A 26,136-nucleotide genomic window follows, 5' to 3' on the forward strand; every position below is an offset into this window, starting at 1 on the left:
GGTTTTTTTTTCCATGTAGTTTGGTTTTTAGAGCAGAGGTCAATCAGCCACAGATCGGAAGCTGTTTAACACCTTGCCTTTTTGAATACTTAATATCCTCATCCACCAAACGATCCAGATCCTTCTTATTAATGTTTAACAGGTTTTATTCGCACTGTCTGGTAGCCACTGGACACAACAAAGTAATGGCCTTGTTCAGCGTGCTTATGGTCTACAAATCTTTCAGTAGTCAAAATTCTGAACATGGTCATTAAATGAAGGTAACATTTTTAAACAACTTTAGCAAAAGTAGTGTGGGTTTGAACACTTAAGAAACTCAGTGTCTCTTAGCACACAGAGTGTTGAAAACAGGAAGATCCAAAGCAAAATAGAAGCGACAACTAGTGGCATCATTGTGGTCCAATAAATAACACATGCAGACAAAATGAAGCTGGGACTGAAATTAACTTGTGTCTGTTAATATACCTCTGGGAAAGTTAAGTGAAAGCCTTTGTGCTGTTTTAACCAGTTTTCTTTTAGCTTTACTAATTGCATGGTGAAATGCCACCTCTTATAAACATTTCTAATAGACTAATACTGTTGGATATAAAAGAAGCTAAATCCACAGCATGGAATGTTAAAAAATCTGATATTCTATTGTTTTATGCTGTTTTCAGTCTTGTGTGTCTTACAAATGTCTATAATGACTCCGCAATTTTTTATTAACTTTCAGAATGAATTCATTAGTAAAGGTTCACCAAAACAAGGTTATTAAACACACTTGAAGGGAAACATCATCTTCAAGGAAATGTAAATCATTTAAAAATAATAATCTGTCAATATACAGAGCATGAAGTCAGACATGTCACCATAAAAGCTGAGGATCAGTGAACTTCATTAATTCATTTCCCCCCTTTTTGAGCATCTAACTTGAGGCTTTGACAACTGTTAAAATATTTCTGTATTCGCACATACATACATATTGCATTAGCGCCAGTGGGCACAATAAGCATTTTTATCAACTAAGCTTTGATAATTAAGTTTTTGTGTGAGATATGAAGATTTCACTTAGATTGACTTTTGTTTATTTTCTTACAGAACAAAATTATATTGAGTATTTAGTTCACAGAAAAATAATGACAAAAACCTTTCATCTTTTTCCATTTCTTTGTTGTTGCAAATTGATGTAGAGCTGATGTAGTCATTCACAAGCAACGCTGTTTTAAAATGCACTACTTTGTGTGTTTGGTGGAAATCCTTATTACTGTGGCTCTGTATTTCCTTTCTTAATGATACTAAATTCCATTGACTATCTGAAAAGAACCAGCAGAAAGAGATCACAATAGGATCCCTGTGATAAAAATAGCACTGCTGCAAATGAAGGCCAGTGCTTAAATTGTTTGGATTTTTCTTTCCTTTTTTCTCTAGCACAATATTCCTAGAAATAAAGTGACCTGATAAGAACAGCGACACATATGCAGCATGTTCTAAATTAGGCTTTTCTATCTCCTTAAAGACTTAAGGACCCTAGATCCTAATATAAAAAACCCAGATCTATAGGAAGAAAAAAGGGAAGGAAAAGGCTGTTGATGTGTCTGTATCTCAGCCATTCCATCATCCCTTTGTGGTCCGCCTGCTAACCTAAATTTCAAGGCCAAAACACATTTAGAAACGATTGTGAAGCTTTTCTTGCATTTCATTGTTTTGCTCAGAATTAAGGAGCATTTCATGGCTTCCTTCTTCCCATTAGCAGTACAGAAAATATATTCTATTGTTCAAAGAAGAGAGAAGTGTGTGCTGGGGGGGGGGAGGGGGGACTGAGTAGATGTTGCACTGGAGGTCTGCTGTTTGATTAGAGGCCTTATTGATTAAATTAAGATCTATAGGGGCTGTGAAAATGAAGGTTTTTCCCCTGTGAGAATTATTATATTCTGAAACTTTTTATTTAAACTCATAGGCTGGTGAGTCAGGAAAGATTACTACAGCAGGTAATCTACAGGGCAGATTAACATTATTAGGTTAAAATAACAAAAGCATCTCAAAAACTGAAGAATAAAAAAATCCTAGTTATTGTGTGTTCTATATTAATTACAGTTATTTTTTTTAAAAGGCTGTGATATTGAGCAGCTGTTACAATAAAGCACAACACACTTTTAGGGTGCAAGTAATGGAAAATTAGCACATTTTCATAATACTTTGTTACTCCTAGTAATAGCTTACTCTTTACTTAAATGCTTAAGTGTCCTTATTGGTCCACTATATCAAGCATTTGCATGATGCAGTGAATATAAGAGTCTAGCAATATCTTGATGATACTGGGAAAAGTAACCATCACTCTTCTATATATATGATTAAATAGTGTAGGGTTTTTGTTTGTACATGGATTTGCAGCAAAACAGAAAGCACTAAAGAGAAGGTCATTTAGAGGCTAAACCACACTCTATTTCCCTCAAGAGCACACTATACTAGAATGTTATTCTTCTTCTGTGGAGACAAGTCACCTTTTTAAATAACAAATTTTGTTTTATTCACATATTGGTATGTCTTGGACATATTTACTCTTACTTTTATGTTCTGTTCTTGCCCTGATTTATACTAATGTTGTGTGGTCTCTTTTTCTTTCTTCAGCTTAATAACCAGTTTTTATTGTGTTTTGATTTTTCAGTCCCGTCTTTTACCTTCACACCAACAGGTATATATTTGCACTTTTCCCTTGTCTGATTGGCATGTGCCTGTGTGATACTGTGTCACTGTCTCTTTTTCTTCTTCCCTCATATAACCAGGCACAATATTACACAGCGAGTAGTATGAGTAGTATTCATTACGTATCCTTATTGTTAGTATCATTTTACCAATTTGGCAGATCTCGCACTGCTGTCCAAAGTTTGAGTTTCATATCCATTGGAAGACTACATGAGATCCTATCATCTTCTATGCTAATGTATAGCATGGTTGGGTGGTTTTTGCTTTTTTGTTTTTGCTAATTTTGTATATTGTATAGTTGTTCATAATGTTCTGCTCTACCAAAATGGGCCGTAGCTGCACAAAGGACTCTGCATAAAGGCAAGCAGCATTCCCTTCCAATGATTCTTAATGGAACATTACTTAACACTTAAACAGAAAGGCATACAAAGGATTTCATTTTTATAAATTGGGAGATGTCTATATGTGTTGTATCCAACTGACAGTAAGACTTCCATGTTTCTCAGCTGAGCGTAAGACTCCCGTTATCAGAACAAGAAATTAAGCTATTTACAACACACACACACATACCCCTCATGTCCCCCCCACTCCCAATCTGCTCTGGAGGATGCTCAAAGAGATCATTCTGGGGATGTGGGGCAACAGGAAAAGGGGTAAATTATTGCAAAGTATCCATTGAGCAGTACTGTTGGATACAACCCCACGACTATATCTAAAGCTTTGTTCTCAGTCTATGCTGAAACTTTTCTCTTTAGACTGGAAAGCTCTATGCTTTAGGAAATGCCATTAATAGAAGATGCCATTAACGTGAAAGCAATGCACACATGCTGTTGAGTGTAGCCTAGAATTCTGTGTGAACCTTCGCATTATAATTATACCCTATACCATACAGATCTGAAAGCATGAGAATGAAATGCTTGTCAGTTACTCTTCGTTATTTAAAAGAATACCAAAAATAGACAAAGGGTACTCACTCTCTTTTCCCCAGTGCCACCCTCAATCTGTTCTGTGTTCCCCACCAATCCTCCAGAGCAAATTCGGGGGGGGGGGGGCGGACAATGAGGAGAGGAAGTCCTGCTGCATTGGTGGAACACCTTGCCTTAACAGGATAGCTTTGTTATCTAGAACCCCAATAATCAATGTTAAATACGGTAAATGCCAAACTCCCATTTAAACATTGTTCTGTCGGCACATTTCTGCCGAAGATTGTAATATTTAATAATATTAGCAAGTAAACAGGCATTCTAATGGTTTATTACTTAGCATTATAGTGGACGACATAGTCTGTACTCAAATTGTTTTGTGATTAATAATATTGCTGATGGAGAGAGAAAATTACTTCACATTCTGAAAAAAAGAATGAATTTCTTCATGTTTATAAAAATCTTTTGTAATTCTAGTAAGTTGTTATTTCAACTTTTAAAATAGTTTTGGTCCTTGTTTCTCATTCACTTTTAACATATATTAACATGAAATTTGCTTCAGCATTAGTTTAAACATTCTCATATTTTCCTCATACAGAATCCAAGTTTTTAACAACTGGGCTGTACAGAGAAAATAATTTATGTACATTATTAGTGTTGCTAAGTTAATTTGCAAGCTTAAATTTAAGCATGTTTAGGCTTGGTGTCAGATTTCTCGCAGGAGCCAAGTTTTTAGAACTGTGAAGACAAAAATATTTTAATCAATACTTGGCACAATACATGATAGCTGTACAATAGACAACAGGGAAATTTGACAAGGAGTCATTTGAAATGCGGACTGTATTTAAAATTTAAAACTTTTCTGTTCCATAATTCAGAATCCAACTAGTTTAGTTCCACTGAATTTAAATGGTTACAACCCCTCATCTTCAGCAACACTTTCAGCAAAAGGCCTATGTACCATTGGCTGCTACATTTTAATCCTGTTATTGTAATCGCTGCAAGCGGTTATCTCTGCCTTGCAGACCCCCACTTTGGAGTTCTTCTAACAAGCAGAATTTGGCTGCCTTTTAAAACACATTCCTAGTTTGGGAAATGCATAGCTATGGAATCCATCGCCACTTGCACTGAGGTTAATCTTCTTAACTCTTTGCTTAACCTGGGGGTGGTAGCTGAAGTACAGCAAGTGTATTTGGGTTTGGGCATGTTTAAAACGCATTTTCAGGCGCGAGTCTTTATGACATACTTCCCAAAATATAAATATATTTGGAAACACCTATCTGTTGTGTTTTACATTCCATTTTGTAAACAACAGCACACACATCAGAAAATACTGCTTCCGAGCAATATCTATTTTATGTTTTGAAAAATAAACAACTAAAACTCCAGTGGCTTTTAGGTGGCAGTATGGTTGTATAGAGTTGGTGGTAGGAACTGCTTACGCCGACAGTAATCTAGGCACAAGGAAATAAATACATTGTAGCATTTTTCTTTCTAGGATCCAACAGAAGCACATTCAGAGAATTAACTTAACCACTATATATTTTCCTTTTATATTTTAGTAACCTATCAAAGAGGAGGTGAAGCTGTAAGCAGTGGAGGCAGGTAAGATTGTATACAGGTTTCCTACATATAATGCAAAATGCAGATTGAACTGCAGGATATGTTGGGTAAAGCTGCATCTCTGAATGCAAACAGCAGAGGGAGCACTTTGACTTCAAACTAAAACTCTTGCTGCTATAAGGGGATGATTAAAGGGAGCTAAAGTAGCTAAATTGTGGCATTTAAGGAGATTAAACACTTAGTAATGATAGCAAAGAGAAAAACCTTAAATTGGAAACCATGCTTAAAGAAAGCTGTCTCTTATGTGATTTTTAAAAACAGAAAACAAAAACGGAATAGCAATCATTACTGGTTGGGAATTGCAAATTAAAAGTACAGATAAATCCGGGTTCTGAGAAATGAATGCAATTCCATCTTTAGACTATAGCGAAGTCTTTAGTTAATTGGTCAATGGGGAATGATTCTCTTCTCAAACAAATGACAGTGTTTCATTAATACTGACGTCACTGCAATTCTACCTGGATGGCGTTGGGTGGCAGCAAGGTCAGGTGTGTGTGGACACATCAGCAGAGCCAGTTGCGCACTCACACTGGTGTGTCTGCATGGCCCTGACTTCATTGCCATCTTGTGTCACCCCAGTGCTGTCCAGGCAACTGCAGCAACTCCCCAGCACAGCAGCTGCTTCTTAACAAGGATTTCAGCCAACCAAGGTGCCTCTAAAACAAAGCTATACGGAGGTATACAATCGCTTTCATGTCAAATACAAGTCAGGCTATACAGATGATGGTGCAGAGCCAAAATGATGCATAGCAACTGCAGTCAAGGCACCCACAAAGAAAGAAAAGTTATGTCACACAGAATGCTAAGATTAGCAAATAGATCAAACAGTGGCTTCTGCTTCTTTTCCAAATGAGGTGTTGTGGCTTTTTTTTTTTTAAGGTGTTTAGTGTATCTTGTGTGTGAACAAGGAACCAATTTATGCAGAGCTCTGAAACTGGCACCCATGGCCACTTTCTGGGCTATGCAGTACCTGTCCCTGTACTCACACTGGCCTGATTCACACATAATAACAAAGCATGTTTACTTACTATATGAATGTGCCTTGGGATTATGTTCTTGCTTCCTTGTACACCCTCCCTCCATGCCATGTCTTGCAGGAAACTGGATTGTGACAAAAAAAATCCCCAAACATTTGGATTAATTGGGGTGGGTACGTTCCCTAAAATGAGGTCTGCTGCTTTTAAAAAACATGGCTAGCTAAAATCATTTTAGGAAGGATGTATGCCTGATGCAGGGGAAGTCTTAAAAAGGGTTTTTTTAAAAATAAAAAAAGGAAGAGGGAAGCACAGTAGACAGCACTTTTAAAAGGGCAAAAGGGAGTGAAATCTAAGTTTCCCCCTTTCCACAGCTGAGTTGTTTCAGCTCCCCTACCCACTTTTTAACCTCCTACTAGTTTTTTTGCCATAGTTTTCAGGACAAGCACAAACCATTGTATGCCTGTTCAGTAGAACACCAAATTGTGATTTCTCCACAAACTACAAAGGGCAGCTTTCACAGCATATGAAGAGAAGAGAGGAAGGAGTGAACAAGCCCAAAGTTCACTCCAGGCTTCTGCACACATTACCAAAACATTTTGATGTTGCATCTGGATAGAGCTATTCTGAGTTATTGCTGTTGATCCAGATGAATATGAGTTCCACCCAAGTTAATGCAAGACAGTTAAAAAGGGAACATTCTGCACCACCTTTTAGGTATACCCTCAGCTGTACAAAGGGAATGGAGCTGGAGATGCCATGCTTACATAAAATACAATATTTTCTTAGCAGCTGTTTTTTTCTGATCAAATTGGTATTTTTCCAAGTAATCCATTCAGAAAGCATTTGTAACTATTAGTTGATTCCAGTTCACTGAGCATAATGTACTTTGCATAATGAGAAACACTTTTGCTTAGTATTTATAGTTGGGTTTTTTTAATGTTCTCTGTAACTTTAATTTCCAAGAATTTCAGCTAAGCTGGAAATGGGGGGAAATGTGGCCTGTAGCCAAAGAACTGCAGTTTTTCTGCATACCAAAGGGAGCTTTGGCCATGTGTCAAAGAGCAGTCCCCTATGCTGTATGGCCCGCCTAATATGAAATTGAGGAAAGTTTCACAAATAGGTCATACAGCGTGTTTGTTATAAACACTGTAGGAAGGAAAGGGAGGATAGTGTTGTGCTTGCACTGTGAAATAAAATATGTCTGTGTGATTATTTGGAGATCAAACATGTATGTTGTTAATGACAAAATTGTTAGGAGTGGTTTATTTTAAAGGAGTAACAAGCATGTTGTCAGCCGTCCAATCATAAACCCAACTACTTTATGTTGGTGCAATGGAGAATACTATGAAAGGCAGGAATGGAATGTCACCATGAATTTAATAGTGGGTAACAAAGAAGGTCCTAGAAAATGTCCACAGATCTCTGTATAGAAGAAAGGCTTTTAACGCTGTCTTGGGGGCATTAAGGGAAGGAGTGGGAAACATTGATACAGTGGTACCTTGGTTGTCAAATGGCTTAGTTGTTGAACAGATCGGCTCCCGAATGCCGCAAAGTGAGTGTTCCAATCAATCTTAATTGCAATCAAAGACCAGACCGATTTTCAGTACTTCAATGTGAACTTTGCTTTTAAGATGGCATCTTATGATAATTAGTAATTCTGTCTTTTGAAGGCCAGGCCTTTTAAACATCAATGAACCTGCCACTCAGCCATGGCTTGCAGATACATGGCCTAACACCGGGAATAATCACAACGACTGCTCCATCAATTGCTGTACATCAGGCACTGGAAACAGTGACAGCAACCTCACTACATATAGTCGCCCAGGTAAATCTTGTTTATTATTAAAATAACTTAATTTGTATTGCTTCCTGTTTATTGTTTCCTTCCTATTTGTTTATTGCTGTCTATATCATTTGGGCATGTTACTGCTCAAAGTTATCCTATTGCCATTACTTATGCTACTGTACCCACACATTTCGATCCTTTTGAGAGAGTTCCTGCCATCTGTCTAAGTACAGCTTCTTTGGGTGCTTAATCCCCTCGTCATTGTTTCTAGATTATATTAATCCTTACCCAACATCCTGTAGAATATATAAAGTGGCAGTAAGTGTCCCAACATATTCCTGCATCTTTTAGGGAGATGACTCACAAACTAATCCATTTCATGTCTCATTCCTTCTCTTTTATGATCTGTTACCCACAGCATTGTCTCACCCATATTCCACTCCCAGGCACAAACTTGTGTCTATAAAGATTCCAGGAGAACTAGTCACTTCTGCTTTTTGTACTCACAAACACATAGTTTTATTTATGGAATCTAATGTTGTATGACTCATAAGCAAGCTAGTACAACTTTCTCTGGAATGTACAGTGAAGTGCTGCAGGTGGGTATTCAGGTACAAATGCTACTTAGTCAAGAACAGTATTTAGCTATAAATTTAAGATCAATTAGTAGATTCTGCCATCAAGGGCCTTGCAGAAGGAGATTACCTGTGTAAAAAGAGAAATGGAGGCAGAAGAGTTGGGGACTCCTATATGAAGGGTACACCTTATAGTTTTGGACCTATGGAACTAAGCTGCCATTTTACTATAGCTAACATTCTGATTCAGCTTCTGTTCCACCTAACTATTTCTGCTTCAGAAAGCCAAATCACGTAGGCCAAAAAGCACCTAAAAATAGTCTTCTAACTGAACACAATTTTCCCTTTTCCCTTCCTGCTGTGGTTAGCTGATTGTATAGCAAATTACAACAATCAGCTGGAGAACAAGCAAACAAACCTGATGCTGCCTGAGTCAACAGTTTATGGTGATGTGGACTTAAGCAACAAAATCAATGAAATGAAAACTTTCAACAGCCCAAATCTAAAAGATGGAAGATACGTCAGCCAACCAGGTCAGCCTACACCTTATGCCACCACTCAGCTCATCCAGTCAAACATCAGCAATAATGTTAACAGTGGCAGTGGTGATTCAAATGAAAAACACTGGAAGCCATCTGCACAGCAGAAACAAGAGGTTGCGCCAGTTCAGTACAACATTATGGAACAAAACAAATTAAACAAAGGTAAATCACTTCATGTATCTCTCCCCCCCCCCCACCTTCTCAATGCACTGGAGATTCCATAAACCTCTCCTTTCAGGGTCTCAGCTTGTGTAAATGGAAATAACTACATATATTTCTTTCTATCTGTCCACAGATCTGATAATTGGTTACTGCAGTGTGGAACTTGTTAGGATGAACTGAACACTGTGGAACAATCTAAGCTCCTTTGTAGATTTAGAAATTCCCAATTAACAGTGTCAAAGAGTTAATTAGCACTACAATAATCTGCAGAAATTGAATTTATTCTAACAAATAAGCAGCTGTATCTTAAAAGAGAATTTAATAAAATATATTTTCATATGGCTTTGAGCTTAATTTAAATTTAATAACAACAAATGAGTGATTGGTTGGTATTGAGACATCTTTAATTCATAAAGGAGATGCAAGGTGCAGGCATTGCAGTCAAATTTTAAAATAGGTCATCCCATTCTTCTAGTGGTGAATGGAGTCTAATTAACCTACATATCACTGTAAATTACTGGAATGTTGCATATAAAATTTTGTATGATTGTATTGTTGGTTTTGCTAAAAATGGAAACGAACTGATCTGATAAATTTTAGACTTACTCTTTGCATTCACCGTCTTGCATTCAGTTCTGGATTAAAATTACTGCTTTAGATCTATAACCTTAAAATGAATTGATTTCAGTGTTAACTTGAAAAATCAGAATGTGCTTTCTGGCCTTAAGGGCAAATTTCTCTAATGTAGTGTGTGGGCTATAGAAAACGAAGTGATGCGATTTCTTGCTAGTCCTTCAGGCTACCATGCAGCTTGCTTTAATAACATGATTTGCAAAACGCTATCCCTAGGAGCTGGCCCTGTTCTATCTTTGAACTTTCTGAGCACATTGTTGTAGCTCTCATGGTCACCTAGTGATATTGAAAAGGTAAAGGACATGTTCCATTACAAAAGGTTGATTCAATCTATTTACTACCTGACCTACTTATCTACAGAATGGTTCAGAGGCCACATAAATCTGACATGAGTGTCTAGCTGTTTGCTATTGCAGTGACGGTTTTTAATTATATTTTTGCCTTGAATTTTTCTGCATGTTTTATGGGATTATTATTATTTTTTGTCTCACAACTTAGGGTTTTCAAATCCAGGGGAAAAAATCTCTAAATAAAGTTCTGGATAAAAAAATTAATTACCTAATTCAAATGATTATTGTAAGAATTCAGGATTTAGAAAATGCGTTTTACTTTTATAGAGTGAAATATTCATCAGATAATACAATAAATTTTTACTGAAGAAATATCTGTAAAGTACAAGAATATTACCAGGAGCTGACATTCATTTCATGGAACAAATAAAAGCAAATCATAAACAGAGCCATGGGATGTGAAATAGGAATGATAGAGCACAGTGCAGAACTCATCAAAATGGTTATTTCTCGTTACACAGGCTAGAAGTAAATTGTCAGAAAGATAGTTTTGTCTTAGAAAATAAGAAAGCGAATGGGAGAATACTGATCTATTTTTTTAAAAAAACCCCAATGTATAGAGAATCACGTCTGCGATAGATACGCTTCCTTAATGATAGTGTAAAGTGCTGAAAAAGGAAAAGAGGTCAAAATGGTAAATCTCAGATCAGACTATTTTGTTCAACATTTTCCTAGTCTTCCATTACATAGTCTCACATGCCACACATTTAAACACAGCAAAAACAAATCAGCCTTTCACACTAAGAACACAGATCTGTAACCAGACAGTAAGTTTAGGCTTAGCTGTAAGCAGTTAGAACATTCACAGTACAATACTCAAGCAGCATATGCATGCAAATTCAAAAAGTCTGTTTTAATTGCAGACTACCGATCAAATGATAATGTTCCAACCATCCCATACAACCAAGCCTACGATCAGAATACAGGAGGGTCCTACAACAGTTCAGATCGAGGAAGCAGTACATCTGGTGAGTATGAACTACTGCTGCACCTAATCTCCAATTTCCTCAAATATTTTTCTCCCTGGGAAAGAGGCTCCCGTTTTGTTTTATTTTGGCCTCTTTTGCAATATGCTTTAGAATTTCTTTAATTTTGGTGGGTGTGGAATTGTGCCTACTTTATCACTGCAAGGTGATTGTGGCAATGTGTGTTTTAATTTCCATTTCTCTAACCCATTGTAGCCTCCCCAACAGTCTGTGCTTCCTGATCTAAGACCAATCCATGGGGGGAGCTAACCTCATTGCAGCCTTCCTTGAGCTTTAGCGCACACATTGCGAAGTTAGTTTATTGAGTATCTGAGATTGATGTGATCGCTGTTTTTGTTTTCAAGGAATGATATTCCTTTTACCTGAAACAAAAAAACCTAATCACACCAAGCTACTTAAAATCAAAAAGACTTTACTCTTAAAAACAAAACAACAACAACAACAACCAGCTATCAGGCATACACTAGGCAGCCTCTCTGTCTTCGTATACAGCTGGACCCAAAACGGCATTACAGGCACTCCCAGTCAGCCCTTTGCTTTGAAGCCCCAAATATCATCTGATTGCCCAGGCTTCAAAGCACAGTGCAAGGCTATCTGGAAACCCTGGTCATCAGTTGCAGTTGTTCCCTTTTGGAAACTTCTTAGTGCCAAGTGGGATAGAGAATGTGGCTTGGATTCAGGTGATTGATCCTGAAAGCACATTTTGAAGGGAGGTTTCTGCAACCACCAAACAGCAGTTATAGTGACTTGAACATTCACAGGTGGCAGTCATATGATGTCATGTGATTGACAGATGGGCAGACTGTCCACTTTCAAAGTTGGCCTGCAGAGGTTAGGGGACCGTCTAGAGGGGCTCTGAGCTGGGGGCACTGTTATACAGTGGTTCCGTTCCTTCCTCCTGGGCCGTGTCCAGAAAGTGGTGGGGGGGATGAGTGTTCAGACCCCTGGGCTCTCACTTGTGGGGTGCCTCAGGGTTTTGTCCTCTCCCCCATGCTTTTCAACATCTACATGCAGCTGCTGGGAGATATCATTAGGAGGTTTGGGCTGGGTGTTCATCAGTATGCAGATGATACCCAGCTCTACCTCTCTTTCACATCAGAGCCAGTGAAGGCGGTGAAAGTCCTGTGTGAGTGTCTGGAGGCAGTTGGAGGATGGATGGCAGCTAACAGATTGAGGTTGAATCCTGACAAAACAGAAGCACTGTTTTGGGGTGACAGGAGGCGGGCAGGTGTGGAGGACTCCCTGGTCCTGAATGGGGTAACTGTGCCCCTGAAGGACCATGGGCGGAGCCTGGGAGTCATTTTGGACTCGCAGCTGCCCATGGAGGCGCAGGTCAATTCTGTGTCCAGGGCAGCTATTTACCAGCTCCATCTGGTACGCAGGCGGACTGTCTCGCCAGAGTGGTACATGTTCTAGTTATCGCTTGCTTGGACTACTGCAATGTGCTCTATGTGGGGCTACCTTTGAAGGTGACCCAGAAACTACAACTAATCCATAATGCGGCAGCTAGACTGGTGACTGGGAGCGACCGCCGAGACCTACATTGGCTCCCAGTACATTTCCGAGCACAATTCAAAGTGTTGGTGCTGACCTTTAAAGACCTAAACGGCCTCGGTCCAGTATACCTGAAGGAGAGCCTCCACCCCCATCATTCTGCACAGACACTGAGGTCCAGTGCCGAGGGCCTTCTGGCGGTTCCCTCACTGCGAGAAGCCAAGTTACAGGGAACCAGGCAGAGGGTCTTCTCGGTAGTGGCACCCGCCCTGTGGAACTCCCTCCCACAAGATGTCAAAGAGAAAAACAACTACCAGACTTTTAGAAGATATCTGAAGGCAGCCCTGTTTAGGGAAGCTTTTAATGTTTAACAGATTAATTTATTTTAATATTTTGTTGGAAGCTGCCCAGAGTTGTTGTTGTTGTTGTTGTTGTTGTTGTTGTTGTTATCTAGCATCTAGCCCACCAGCCAGATACAGTTCCCTATCCTGCAGTAACAATGATCTTCTTAGTTGGATCAGGGCACCTCTGTTGGCAAAAAAGAATGACAGTTTCACAACCCACCAATATATCTTGAAAAGTCAAGAAGTGTCAACACAGTTGCTAGAGCACGTGAAAACCTGTGCAATTATTATTTCCTCCCTCTGTTCAGTATTAAACCAGTGTGACAGCTTTATTTTCTGTCAAAAGCAACCACACAGGGTCAAACCAACAGGCTGCTCAGCAGTAATGCTAGCTACCTGAGCCTTGTCTGGGGTATTATAAACTGAGGGAGAAGTCTCTTTTTCAGACCATTTCGTCCCTTGCCCCATCTGGAACTTTTGCAGTTTTGACATGTGCATGTAGACCTTCACAGCTTCCTTAAGTTTCAGTTATTTTGGTAGAAGGCAAGTGTGCTTGCCTTTAGTTCAGCTTTTTGTAAGTGTATTTGTGTGTACATATCTGTCCAGTCTTGCTTGGAACCTATTACAAAGTCTGGACCACAGGTTTCCCACCTACTATCCCTCTACCACAACTCTTTCTTGATCAAATGATGTACTATGTGAGCAGACCTGCCATTAGAATATGCTGCAAATGACCCAGTTCAAACTTGGGAGGCATTAGGAATCTTGGTAATATGACCAAATAAAATATTTAACATATTTAGATTTGAAAAACATTTAATTATTCCAATTTAAAATAGTTTAGCGTGTTTAGAAGCATGCAACATTTCTCTTTCTGTTTTGCTTTACATCTTATGTGAAATGTTCACTTGAAATCCATCAGCACCCAAGTAATTGATCCTTTCCCCAAGATACTCAGATGGCTAAAGCTTATATCATTTTACTGTAAGCTATAATTTTCAACCAAGAGTAGCTGAAAACATTTGTCCCATACTTTCTTCTGCTCTTCTTATTGTGGTGGTTTTTTTTAATTCTTCCAGTAATTATTTTCAACTGCACCTGCCATTTGGAATGAATTTAGTAATTTCATTGTGCCTAAAACATTTCAGTAGACAAGTATAAATTACTTATATTCATTAATGCAACAGGGAAACCTTTAATAGATCATATCTCTGTCAATTGTGAACCCAAAATTAGGCTCCAAAAATAAACTGGGGGGGGGGACTTTGGAGAATATATATCCAAAGCATCTTTTTGTTGTTTAATACTTAGATGATAATCTGTAATGCAGTTAAAAACTGTAGAAATATTCTTTAATTATATTGCTTGTACAGTTCATTTATGGCTTTACCATATTTTAGCAAAAAGGTGAAGGAGACTGTTCCCAAATATGGGCAACGAAAGACAAAGTCAGTTCTAATAATTATTATTTTAATATAAATTCATATTTCTAATAATACTTATTTTTGACATTGTTTTCACTTGGGTTTCTGTGACCTTAATCTTACATATGTTTTAGCCATTTATTAATTCAATTCTATGTGTATTTCTTAACTGAAATGTACTACAACAGTGTATAAAGGCTGACTTATTAGTGACATTTACATGCTTACTAAGTTCTACAGAATCCAAAATTTGTAACAAGCTATGTCTGGAATATTGCATGTTCTTTTTGAAACTCCTAAACATGTGAACAGTCGTTCAATTAACACCTTGTCACATTGTTAAATCACTTAGAAAATTGTCCCCTAAAGGACTGGTCAACAATTTATTTCATGGGCTATGATATAACAATATAAATATATTTCTTCATAGGGAGTCAAGGGCATAAGAAGGGTGCTAGAACCCCCAAGGCATCCAAACAGGCTGGTATGAACTGGGCAGACCTTCTTCCACCTCCCCCTGTACATCCTCCTCCCCACAGTAATAGTGAAGACTACAGTCTATCTGTAAATGAAAGGTAAGATTAAATAATGATTCATCAGTAAATTTTTCCAACCCAGTGGTCCAGATTCACTTAATTAACTGAATAAAAATATTTGTAATCCTAGTATGGAACTGAGTCTTCAGTTTGACTCAAGAAATAATAATAATTTGGTCCAACCATGGTATGAATGTATTCAGTATTGTAATTCACATATTCTTAAATTAATCCTTAGCTATGACCAGGAAATCCCATGTCCAATCCCACCAGCAAGAATGTATCTACAGCAGGATGAGCTAGAGGAAGAGGAAGAGGATGAACGAGGTCCCACACCACCAGTTCGAGGAGCAGCTTCATCTCCAGCAGCAGTGTCCTACAGCCATCAGTCTACTGCTACATTAACTCCTTCCCCCCAAGAAGAACTCCAGCCAATGCTACAGGATTGCCAGGAGGAAATGGGACATTTGCAACATCCACAAGATCGGAGGTATGTTATCAAAACACATTCTGAAGGAACTTCCTTAAACTAGTTCTATGAGGCGAACGTGTTGGGTTAGGCAACACAACCAGCAGTATTCAAACATTAGTATTCAAACCAGCAGTATTCAAACATATGTGTCATTAAATTGCTTCTAACGTTATATCTTAATGAAAGTTACAGATAGGTAGCCGTGTTGGTCTTGGTATCTGAAGAAGTGTGCATGCACACGAAAGCTCATACCAAGAACTAACTTAGTTGGTCTTTAAGGTGCTACTGGAAGGAATCTTAATGAAAATTCAGTATGGAGAGTAGCACTTCGTTTACCATGGTGTAAATAATGTTTCCAAAGAGTAGTTGCATAGTCTGTTATCTGGATGTAAAATGTCATAATGAACAAATCCGTAGTTTTCTTTTTATTCCAATACAAAATAAAAGGCTACTAGATTGGCTGTAAAAATTGGATTTTTGCCTCCCAAACATGTTTGTAATAGGTAATTTTATTCATAATGTCCCTTACTCTCCTTACACATTGGCCAATTTCCAAAGGTTAATTGTTTCCCAGGACTTTCCTGCTATTATCCTAGCGGTTATCAACAAATAATACCAATAGTATTTGATATTTCTTTTTGAGCTGGTTAATATGATCTAACAACATTAAATTAGATTCATTTGTAGATGGTAGACCCTTATACCTTTCCAAAAAATCCTGGTTTGGCTACATTCCCTCCATATGTGGGCAAAGTACCATTTTCTTCATGGTACTTCAAATGGAGTTCTGACACGTTATAAAGCATCCTTGATAGCCTTTACAGTATGAAATACCACCTCACTTACATTTTCAATAAGTTTTCCATAACTGCCACTTTGTTCCCATTTCTAGTTGAAACTTTTGTCATACTGACAGTGGACTTTACTCCATGAAAGCTTATGCCATAAAAATAAATTTATTAAGACACGTAAGATGCCACGGGACTCTGCTGTTTTAAAAAACCATGTAAGCTTCTGATCACACAGTCTTAAAAAAAAAGTCATAGACTGAGTAAGTACAGGTAATGCTAGTAAAATGATTAGAAGGTGAATAAAGAATTAGAAGGCTGGAACTTTTTTGCTTTGAGGAAAGGCATGGTAGATTTCTTTAAAAATGAACCATATGGAGAGAATGAATAAAAAAAAACCACTTTATAACTTTTTATCCATAATGCTAATAATATTTTGTGTTAAGATGACATTATGAGTTTTCATATCCAGTTCATTTTTTTAAAGATACAGTCAAACCTTGACTCCCAAAGTCCTCCGTTTTAGAACGTTTTCGCTCCCAAACGCCAAAAATCCATAAGTAAATTATCCAGTTTTGAAACGTTTTTCGGAAGCCAAACGTCCGACGCACCTTCCACTTGAGTGCAGAAAGCTCTTAGAGCCAATCGGAACCCACAAATGGGCTTCTGGAATGGATTACGTTCGACAACCAAGGTTTGACTGTACCAGAGTGTATGCTGAATAAGAATACAACAATTTCTTGTAAACAATGGATTCATCAGTGGCTATAAGTCTTGATGGCTATATGGACCATCCAGATGAGGGGAATATTTATCTGAATATCAATTCCTAGGGAGGAACCAAACAGAAATTTTACTGGTTGTGGGCTTTCTGGAAGCATGGGGTTGACCACAGAAGAGAACAGGGTGCTAGAGTAGATCTTTGGCTTGATTCACCAGGCATATCATGTACCCTTCATTAAGCAGAGAGTGAGCACTTGAAGCAGGGTGCCTGACTATGTGAGCCCCGCTGCCCAAATTATAGCAAGTAGTTCAGCAGGGCACACCTCAAGTAATCCCCCTAAATTCTATTTGGTTCCACTCTATCTGATAAAGTCAACTGCATTTGACAACACTGAATTCAGAATAGTGTTTCCTATAACAGTTTAAGAACAAAACAAAAAAAAGTCTGTATTCTAGTAATTAAGGAAGGTGATATTACTTTTCTACTTTAGTAGTCAACCATTTCCAGTTTCTAAAAGAAATAAAAATCAGTTCAAGACTCAATAAAATAGGAAATTATAGCTGTATATATGTTTTGTTAATCTGTAACCATTTCTAACTATCTTTTACACACACAGACGTCAGCCTGTGAGCCCTCCTCCGCCTCCAAGACCTATCTCTCCGCCACATACCTATGGTTACATTTCAGGACCTCTTGTATCAGACATGGATACTGATGCACCAGAAGAGGAGGATGAAGCAGACATGGAAGTGGCCAAGATGCAGAACAGAAGGCTTCTTTTGCGTGGTCTTGAACAGACGCCAGCCTCAAGCGTAGGAGATCTGGAGAGCTCTGTGACAGGTTCCATGATCAATGGATGGGGTTCAGCCTCAGAAGATGACAATATCTCAAGTGGACGGTCTAGTGTTAGCTCATCAGATGGATCCTTTTTTACAGATGCAGATTTTGCACAGGCTGTTGCTGCAGCAGCAGAATATGCTGGTCTCAAGGTAGCAAGGCGTCAAATGCAGGATGCTGTGGGAGGTGAGTCTTCACTGCTATCATATATTTAATCAGGGATTCCCAGTTGATAAATGGTTAGCTGTAATCCTAAGCAAATCTTTCTGAAATACTGTCCCTATGTGAATCCTGTGCACATGTCCAAGTTTCATACAGAGAGTAATAGAAATTCCCTTGTAGTATATAGCCATCTCAGCAAAGCCCATCATGCTTGTGTGATTGTTTTAACTGTGCTACACTTTCAATTCAAATGAATACTTTTCAAAAGTACACACTGCACAGATGATTTTCTCTTACAGAAGTTAGCCAGGAGCCTAAGCTTAAGCAACACCCCTTGTCATTCCAACCCATGAAAACAGTGCAAACTTAAAATATATGTTCATAAAAGTAATAAATAGGCTGCAACAAACACAGTTAAAAATCTTGTACCAAAATACACACACACATACACACACTGTGCAAACAATAAAAACAAAACAAGGTTATAATGGGAAGAGGACTAAATAAAAGACTGAGCAGCAAAGAACATGATTGCCCCCGACCCCAAAGGAAGTAAAGTAGGGAACAAGTGGAGACAAACCTGTCTCCATCCAGGAGCAACATCACTGGTGCTATTCTACCCTATTTCTTAAGAACACAGAATGTTGCTTGCACAAAATGAGGCCACTGATCCATGTAGCTCAAGTGCTGTCCACAGTAACTGGCAGTAGCTTTCCAGGGTTTCGGATATTTGTATCTCAGATCTCTTGCATACAAAGTGGATGCTCCACTACCGATCTACAACCCCTCCCCAGAATGGTCTTTTATAAGGTATGAAATTCACTGTGCATCATGGTACTAAATGAGGAAGAACTACTAGTTTTACTCACCCACACTCACTCCACTCTTCCATAAGGAACGGCTTCTCCTTTCCCTTTAATAGAAGTGGTACCTCTATATTCTTGTGAACACAAGCCCTCAGGGGCCTCTTGTCAGCAACTCTATGCTTTATTGAGTTGATGTGGAGAATTGTTATGTGATCTCCATGATTTCAGTAAAACGAATTCACCAGGCAATCACATTTCCTAAGTGCTGTACATATATTAAGCAGTAAGACAGTCCTTTCCAACAGAGTTGGAATCTAAGGCTTACGATGCAATAGGAATGGGGAGGAAAAAGAAAAGGAAACCATTGGAGCAACTGCTCCAGGATGAAGCCAGGTTGACCTCCTCTTGCCATGATGCCCTTGGGAGGCAGGTGGCAGAGCTTCCCAATGGCCCTAGGTCACCTGAATGCTGTGAAAAGCTAGAACATTTCTTCCTTCAGCTCTGAACTCCTAGGTAACTGGCAGTTGGAGCACTTTCACACAGCAGTGGGGGATGCCACTGCAGCTGTTATGGCTAATGACTGTGGCAAGGCTGGTCAAAAAGTATAGTATAGTGCATGTACTTTGCAAGGCATTTCTTTCTATGATGTACAACTAAAGTAGTTACAGTGTTGGACTTGGACTATGTTACCCTTCTTGATCAGCCATAAAACTCAGGAAGTTGCTTTCTCCTAGCTAGTTGCTGGGGCAACCCAGTCAGATGGGTGGAGTACAAATAATAATAATAATAATAATAATAATAAGAAGAAGAAGAAGAAGAAGAAGAAGAAGAAGAAGAAGAAGAAGAAGAAGAAGTAATTGTTATTGTTATTACCACCAACCTCATAGCTGAGTTAGGATAAAATTGTGGACCTCATAAGGGCCTCTATGAGACGATGATGATAATGATGACAATTTAATTTATTAGTCACTTGCCATGTAAAGATTCTCTTAAGCTACTTAAGAAAACTTTAAAAGCATAACACAAAATCAGAAGAAGAGCAACACGTTACAATAAAAACCATACAAAAATCTATGGAAAAGATCCAGAAAAACTTTATTTATTGACATGATCTACTGCTAAACAATAAATAAGGCATGGCCTGGTGTACACTTTTGATAACTAAGGTAAAACTATAAAGTCAAAGTTAAGGTATATAGTTTTAGATTTTTTAGGCTCTCTTTTGCAATCTAAGCAGTCTCCTCAATGAGATAGTCCGCAGTTGTGTTTTCTAATACTTAGTAATAAAAAGAAAGAAAAAAGATATGTGTAGTGAGGAAACCGCCTCCCATATTTTCCTCACTTGCTTCTAACCTTTTAAGCTGGAAACATCTAAACAACCTTTTCCCACAATATAAACAGTCATAGCATTTCTTGCCTATGTGAGTCCTCTGCTGTACAAAGAGGGACACCTTAATGTTGAAGCACAAGTGTAAATTTGCTATGGGTTACTTTGTGTGCCTCCTGCAAGTCTTTCCCCACACTCTGGTTTCCCCCCCTGATTCTCTGGTGCCTTGTCAAGTTGCTTTTATCATGAAAGCAACTTAGATGAGAGGTGAAATAAAAATGTGATGAATCTAACCACCCACAAGAAAGAACATGCTACAGTATTTATAACTTTTTCTCTCTAGCTTTTTTCAATGGTAAAAACCAATGCATTTCTATTTTGTGCCAAAAAGTAAATACATTCCAAACTGTCTTAGCAATTCAAAACTATGGTAATTGGTGGTGACACTTTAAGTAGCAGCAGCAAAGAAATCCTAAGCCTTGGGACGATAACAAATATATCAACAAAAGCTTCATTGGGGTGTCAACAATTTCAGTGGTTCCCTAGTGACAAGTACTGAAACTTAGGGTTGGTGAAGATCAGGTGGAAGATCAAGTGGAAGAACCGGGCAGGCACAGGGAGGGTTTTCTTTGATGGTACCGTATTTTTCACTCTATAGGACGCACCTTTTCCCCTCAAAAAATGAAGGGGAAATGTGTGTGCGTCCTATGGAGCGAATGCAGGCTTTCGTTGAAGCCTGGAGAGCGAGAGAGGTCGGTGCGCACTGACCCCTCTCGCTCTTCAGGCTTCAGGAAGCTATCCGCAAGCCTTCGGAGCGCGGCGGGAGTTCCCGCCGCGCTCAGAAGGCTTGCGGATAGCAGCCTGTAGCCCGAAGCCCGGGGAGAGCAGCGCTGCGCACCCCGGGCTTTGGGCAGCTATCCGCAAGCCTTCGGAGCCCAGCAGGAGTTCCCGCCGGGCTCAGGCTTGCGGATAGCAGCAAGCTCCGGGAGCGAAGCGCTCCTGGACCCGTTCTGGGGTCGGGGGAAGCTCAGGCTTCCCCCGCCCCCAGCCCGGCAAGCTCCAGGAGCGACGGCAAGGTTGCGCGCAACTTCACCTTCGCTCCCGGACCCGTTCTGGAGGCTGGGGTCGGAGGAAGTTCGGGCTTCACCCGCCCTAGCCCCGCAGCTAAAAAGGAAGCCAAGACAGCGAGCAGGATCCATCCCGCTTACTGTCTTGGCTTCTGCCAAAGCCGCGCTCGGCCTCTCCGGGCTGGAGAGGTTGTTGGCGGCTAAAGAGGAAGCCAAGACAGCCAGCGGGATGGATCCCGCTGACTGTCTTGGCTTCTTTGCTCTTTGGGGCTGGGGGGGGGGAATAAAAAAAATTATTCCCCCCCCCAAAAAAAACTAGGTGCGCCCTATGGTCCGGTGCGCCCTATAGAGCGAAAAATACGGTATATACAGGTTTCAGGGAATGTGACAATTGTCCAATATTAGGTGGCTTGAGAATGTTATAATATGAGTTATTATAATCTGATTTACCTTGGAGGGTTGTTGAAAGGACTGCAATCGATAATGCATGTGAAATCATTTCAACATTTGAAAATGATATATAAATGTTAAATAGTACAATGTTTATCTTGGTGCTGTTCCTATCAATTTAAATGTGTTTTGCTCTGTAAAAGTTCTGTATAAAAAAAGCCTTGCATGTTTATATTAATGTGACATTGAATCTAAATAATGCTAATTATATAATTATATTTTTATTTACAGAATCGAAAGACTATTCTAGTTTCAGAGATAAAGTAACAAATTATAACATTGTGTGCCTCTTTGTTTCCAGGTCGTAGACATTACCATGCCTCGCACTGCCCCAGACCCACTAGCCCTGTCTCTACTGACAGTAACATGAGTGCTGCTGTAATTCAGAAGGTACGACCTGTCAAAAAGCAAAAGCACCAGCAAGGACATCTACGAAGAGAAGTCTACACAGATGGTAAACACTATGTTCAGATGTGCACACTTCTAGTGCAAATACTGTATTTTTGCAAAGCTTACAGTAAGTTACATTAAGTGAAAAGTAGCTGGCATTTCCTGATGCTATACATATTCAGCATAGCCTATCGTAACCATCATTTCTGTTTTCAGTCTGTCCTGAATTCTCCTGTACACACATACATTAAAAGTGTATTTTTTTTCTCTAATACCCTAATCAGCCATTAACTGTCACTATTTTTTTGAGAGAAGACTGCAAATGGGTACAATAGTGGAAAATAATACATGCATGAGATTAAAATCTTCATTAAAATAAATCCTCCGTAGTGTAATTTTTCCCATCACAGAAACAATTTAGCATTAAAATAGCAGGCAGCAAAATCGTTGAATTTTAATCCTAACCATAGTATTGTTCTAAGAGGTTACTTTGTGCACCAAAAGGCAGAATCTAATCATCTCCTCTCATGCCTTCACACACAATATCGACTCCTGCTGAAAAGGTAATGCTTGTATTCTCTGGGGAGTATAGAAGGATAATGCAAACATTGTGATGTTGTCTAGAGAGAGCCTTTAATGAAAATGCCTCAGGAGGGCCAGCTTTTATTAAACCACCACCTTTCAGTTTTATAAAACAACCAAAAGGCATTGTTGGAAATTCATGTAAGATTTACCCATCTTGTCAAGTTTTCTAAATTCACTAAAGAGGAGGGGTTGCCAGCAGCAGTGGCATCATCCCCCCACCTCCTGGTTCTCAACAACAACAATCTGATTAGGACTTTCATTACCAGTCAGAAATTTTTCAAAGAGGGGCATCATTTGCCATTATCATATGAAAGCCTAATATTATAGATACTTATCGAGGGTTACAAGAAGGGGTTTTCAAGCCACTTCTCCCTGTGATTCCTGCCACTTGACAGAAAAATTTAATACAAAGCGCACAGCATGATGAGCAAAAGTAATTTTGCAATGAGTGGTTGTCCATGCTATTATCTGTACTTTATTCTGAGTATTTTCTCTACTAGCATCTATCTGATATTAGACTACATTAAATACTGGCATGACACAATGCACCTGGGCCTCTTGGCTTCTGCCCAGGCTCCTTTTGTCACTGAAACTGAATTGTCAGAATATTATCTGATTTCAAGAGGTTATTAAAGCAGTTTTGTGCATGCTTGTTTATTTGGAGGGGTTTTTTTGTTTTGCTTTTTGGAAAGTGAGAAATGCATGGTATAAATCCCAGAACTATGCCACTAAGTTTATATTTATGGAACCCTTGTAATGGCTTTTTGTGAGAATTTATAGATGTCTTAACAGGTTTATTAGTTTTAAGTGGGAGCCCCTATGTGAAAAATTGAGTAAGCATCAAACCGTGATATGAAAACATCTGTGCTGGCTAGAATACCAGAAAAGAAATCTTGTCCAGAGCTTTATATAGTTATTTTGGTTTTGGTTTTTTTTCTAAAAGAAGAATTAAATAACTGAGCTGCATTTGTTGGTAATTTTCTATTAAAAGTTTTTATACTATGCTAGTCTGCATAGCACTGTAATTTACAAAATTGCAGCTGTTCTGATAAACTTAATCAGTATGTAGTTTGTGTTCTAGTGCATGTGCTTATTTTAGCACATTTTATAATTAGACATGAATTTCCTTGAACCTGTGTGTGATAAGGTGGTCCAGAATATGTAAGCCATGTAGCAACAGGAAGTTATTCTCTGATAATTGAAATAGTAATAAAAACTGGCTATTTGATTATTTTTGGATAGAGTATCACACTGTAAAGCAGACAGCGAGTGCATTAAAGTAATACCTGTGTTCAACAGGGTATGGCACCATATAACTAATTCCCTCCCTTAAGCGGGAAACAGTAAAGCAGACATGTTTGAAACATTTGACCTTTACTAGTTACCCAAGAGTTTCTTGTATTTGATGACATGGTGAGATTTATTTCTTTTCAGAATAAGAGCAGTGCTTTAAAAAAAAAATCTTCTATTCAACAATGAATGCAGTAATCTACAGGAAAGCAAAAGTGTTTGCTACAGACCAGCCTTTTGATGATGATAATACATTTGATGGAGGATACTGATTACTTCATCATATTAACTTGTGTATTTAACCAATGTTTAGCAAATATTTTATTTATTTTTCATTCACTCATCTTTACAGGTCCAGCTCAAGCTTTTCTGATGTTTGAATTGGAGCCCAAATGACATTTTCCACTTGCCAACCCCCACTAGGGCCAATACTTGGGGGGGGGGGGGAAATCCTATTCCCCCCCCCCCCATGGTGCCAACTAAAGCTAGTAGCTTCATTTTATTACATTGTGGGGCCAACACTGTCACTAAAATTGGCTAAAATTACTACGTTTAGCAATATACTTCCACTCCTGCATGGATGGTCTCTTTCAGAGAGTGATGCTTGGGGAGTGGTGTTTGGCCCAGGGAGCCTTCAATGTGGGCTTCTGCAGGTTTCCATTTTATCCCCATGCTGTTTGACATCTGCAAGAAACCACAGAGTGGGCTCATGTGGAATTTTATTCTCAGCATTATGCTCCTTTACATCTGCAGATGTGGGCAATGGATATGCTGGACTGCTGTCTTACTTCAGTAATGGACTGGATGACAGCCAATAAGCTCAATCCTGATAGGGCTGAGGCACTCTTAGTGGGTGGTTCCTTAGACCTGCTCTTGAGAGAGTTATACTTTCACTGAAGGAGCAGGTCCATAGCTTGATGATGATGATATAATAATTTATTATTTATACCCCGCCCATCCTGCTGGGTTTCCCCAGCCATTCTGAGCGGTTCCCAACAGATTAAAAACAGAATAAAACATCAAACATTTAAAAATTCCCTAAACAGGGTTGCCTTCAGATGTCTTCTAAAAGTCAAATGGCTGTTTATTATTGACATCTGATGGGAGGGCGTTCCACAGGGCAGGCACTACTGAGAAGGCCCTCTGCCTGGTTCCCTGTAACCTCACATATTGCAGTTTGGGCATGGGTTTTGCTTAAAATATTGTAAGTCACTTTGAGTTGCCATGGCAAAAAGTGACCAATAAATAATGACAATAATAAATGTTTCTCCTTGCTAGTGTACAAGTTTTATTTAACAGTGGTTTGTGGAAGACTGGGGACCCACAAGTGGTATTAACTTTCCTGAATTTAGTTTACACTCTTAGGCATACTCAATATATTAGATGCTTCATTGAACAATTTACTTACATCATTTACCTTTATAAGAAGTTACATTGAGATTTTCTAACTAGAAAAGAAATTAGAAGCTCTTTTGACACTGGGAATGATGGGAATTGACTACAAGCCCCATCATCATTATTACCCTGGCAGGAAAATATTCTACACACATGATTTTCCAAGGGACAGAGAAGCACACAGGACCTCTTCTACTTGCTACTACCTTCACTTGTCCTCAAAGCTTTCCCACCTTGGTGCGGGGAAGGTAGCAAAGGGATGGCCAGTAATTATTCCTAAGTGTTAGCCAGTAATGTTCACAGCGCATGATTGGTTTTTGTTTCATGACTTTTGTGCTTCCCCATCACAAATTCTGTGTGGCTGGATGTTGTGTCAGTTGCTGGGCTAATTTATTTTTCATGGTTTTTTATTATTTCAAAGGCCACAAAAGGTCATCATTTTTGTGCTTATTCACAGCTATTGTTCCTCAAAAGGCTGCTGCTTCAGTGATTTTTAAAAATTATTGCTGTGTCCCCAATGAGTTCAAGCAAGTATGCTGTTACCACAAGCAGATATAACCAATCAGATTTGGCTACATGGTGAAGTCAATGAATGTATATAAAGGCACATTACACACACTTCATTGTTTTACCTTGTTGCTGAGCAGTGATGGAACAAACACCTGGATTTTAAAAAGCTTTTACTGCTGCACAACAGTTTCTTGATTCTGTTTAGTATTCCATAATATACCTCCAACATTTTCATTGAATTGTTGCAAAATACTACACACACACACAAACGGCACTTTCTAAGGGGGTAATAAAAT

General features: G+C 38.9%; 1 protein-coding gene and 1 long non-coding RNA gene across 7 annotated transcripts in view; one reads left to right on the plus strand and one right to left on the minus strand.

Annotated features, from left to right (window-relative positions):
- Positions 1–26,136, plus strand: part of ROBO1 (roundabout guidance receptor 1) — a 586,675-nt gene that overhangs the window by 548,711 nt on the left and 11,828 nt on the right. For 4 of the 6 annotated variants that reach the window (XM_028726909.2, XM_077927269.1, XM_077927266.1 and 1 more), the window contains 9 exons: positions 2,645–2,671; positions 5,168–5,210; positions 7,876–8,030; positions 8,935–9,270; positions 11,117–11,221; positions 14,932–15,076; positions 15,276–15,527; positions 17,638–18,044; positions 21,972–22,124. In XM_028726909.2, coding sequence (XP_028582742.2) covers positions 2,645–2,671; positions 5,168–5,210; positions 7,876–8,030; positions 8,935–9,270; positions 11,117–11,221; positions 14,932–15,076; positions 15,276–15,527; positions 17,638–18,044; positions 21,972–22,124 — 1,623 coding nt within the window. The remainder of the gene's footprint in view (positions 1–2,644; positions 2,672–5,167; positions 5,211–7,875; positions 8,031–8,934; positions 9,271–11,116; positions 11,222–14,931; positions 15,077–15,275; positions 15,528–17,637; positions 18,045–21,971; positions 22,125–26,136) is intronic. The other 2 variants (XM_028726911.2, XM_077927267.1) reach the window with 1 other exon arrangement.
- The window catches only part of LOC114595984 (uncharacterized), a 46,852-nt gene continuing 45,227 nt past the window's right edge, over positions 24,512–26,136 (minus strand). The window contains exon 3 of the long non-coding RNA XR_003706388.2: positions 24,512–24,619. This is a non-coding gene — a long non-coding RNA (uncharacterized LOC114595984). The remainder of the gene's footprint in view (positions 24,620–26,136) is intronic.

This window comes from Podarcis muralis, chromosome 4 (assembly GCF_964188315.1).
Source record: "Podarcis muralis chromosome 4, rPodMur119.hap1.1, whole genome shotgun sequence".
NCBI lineage: Eukaryota > Metazoa > Chordata > Lepidosauria > Squamata > Lacertidae > Podarcis > Podarcis muralis.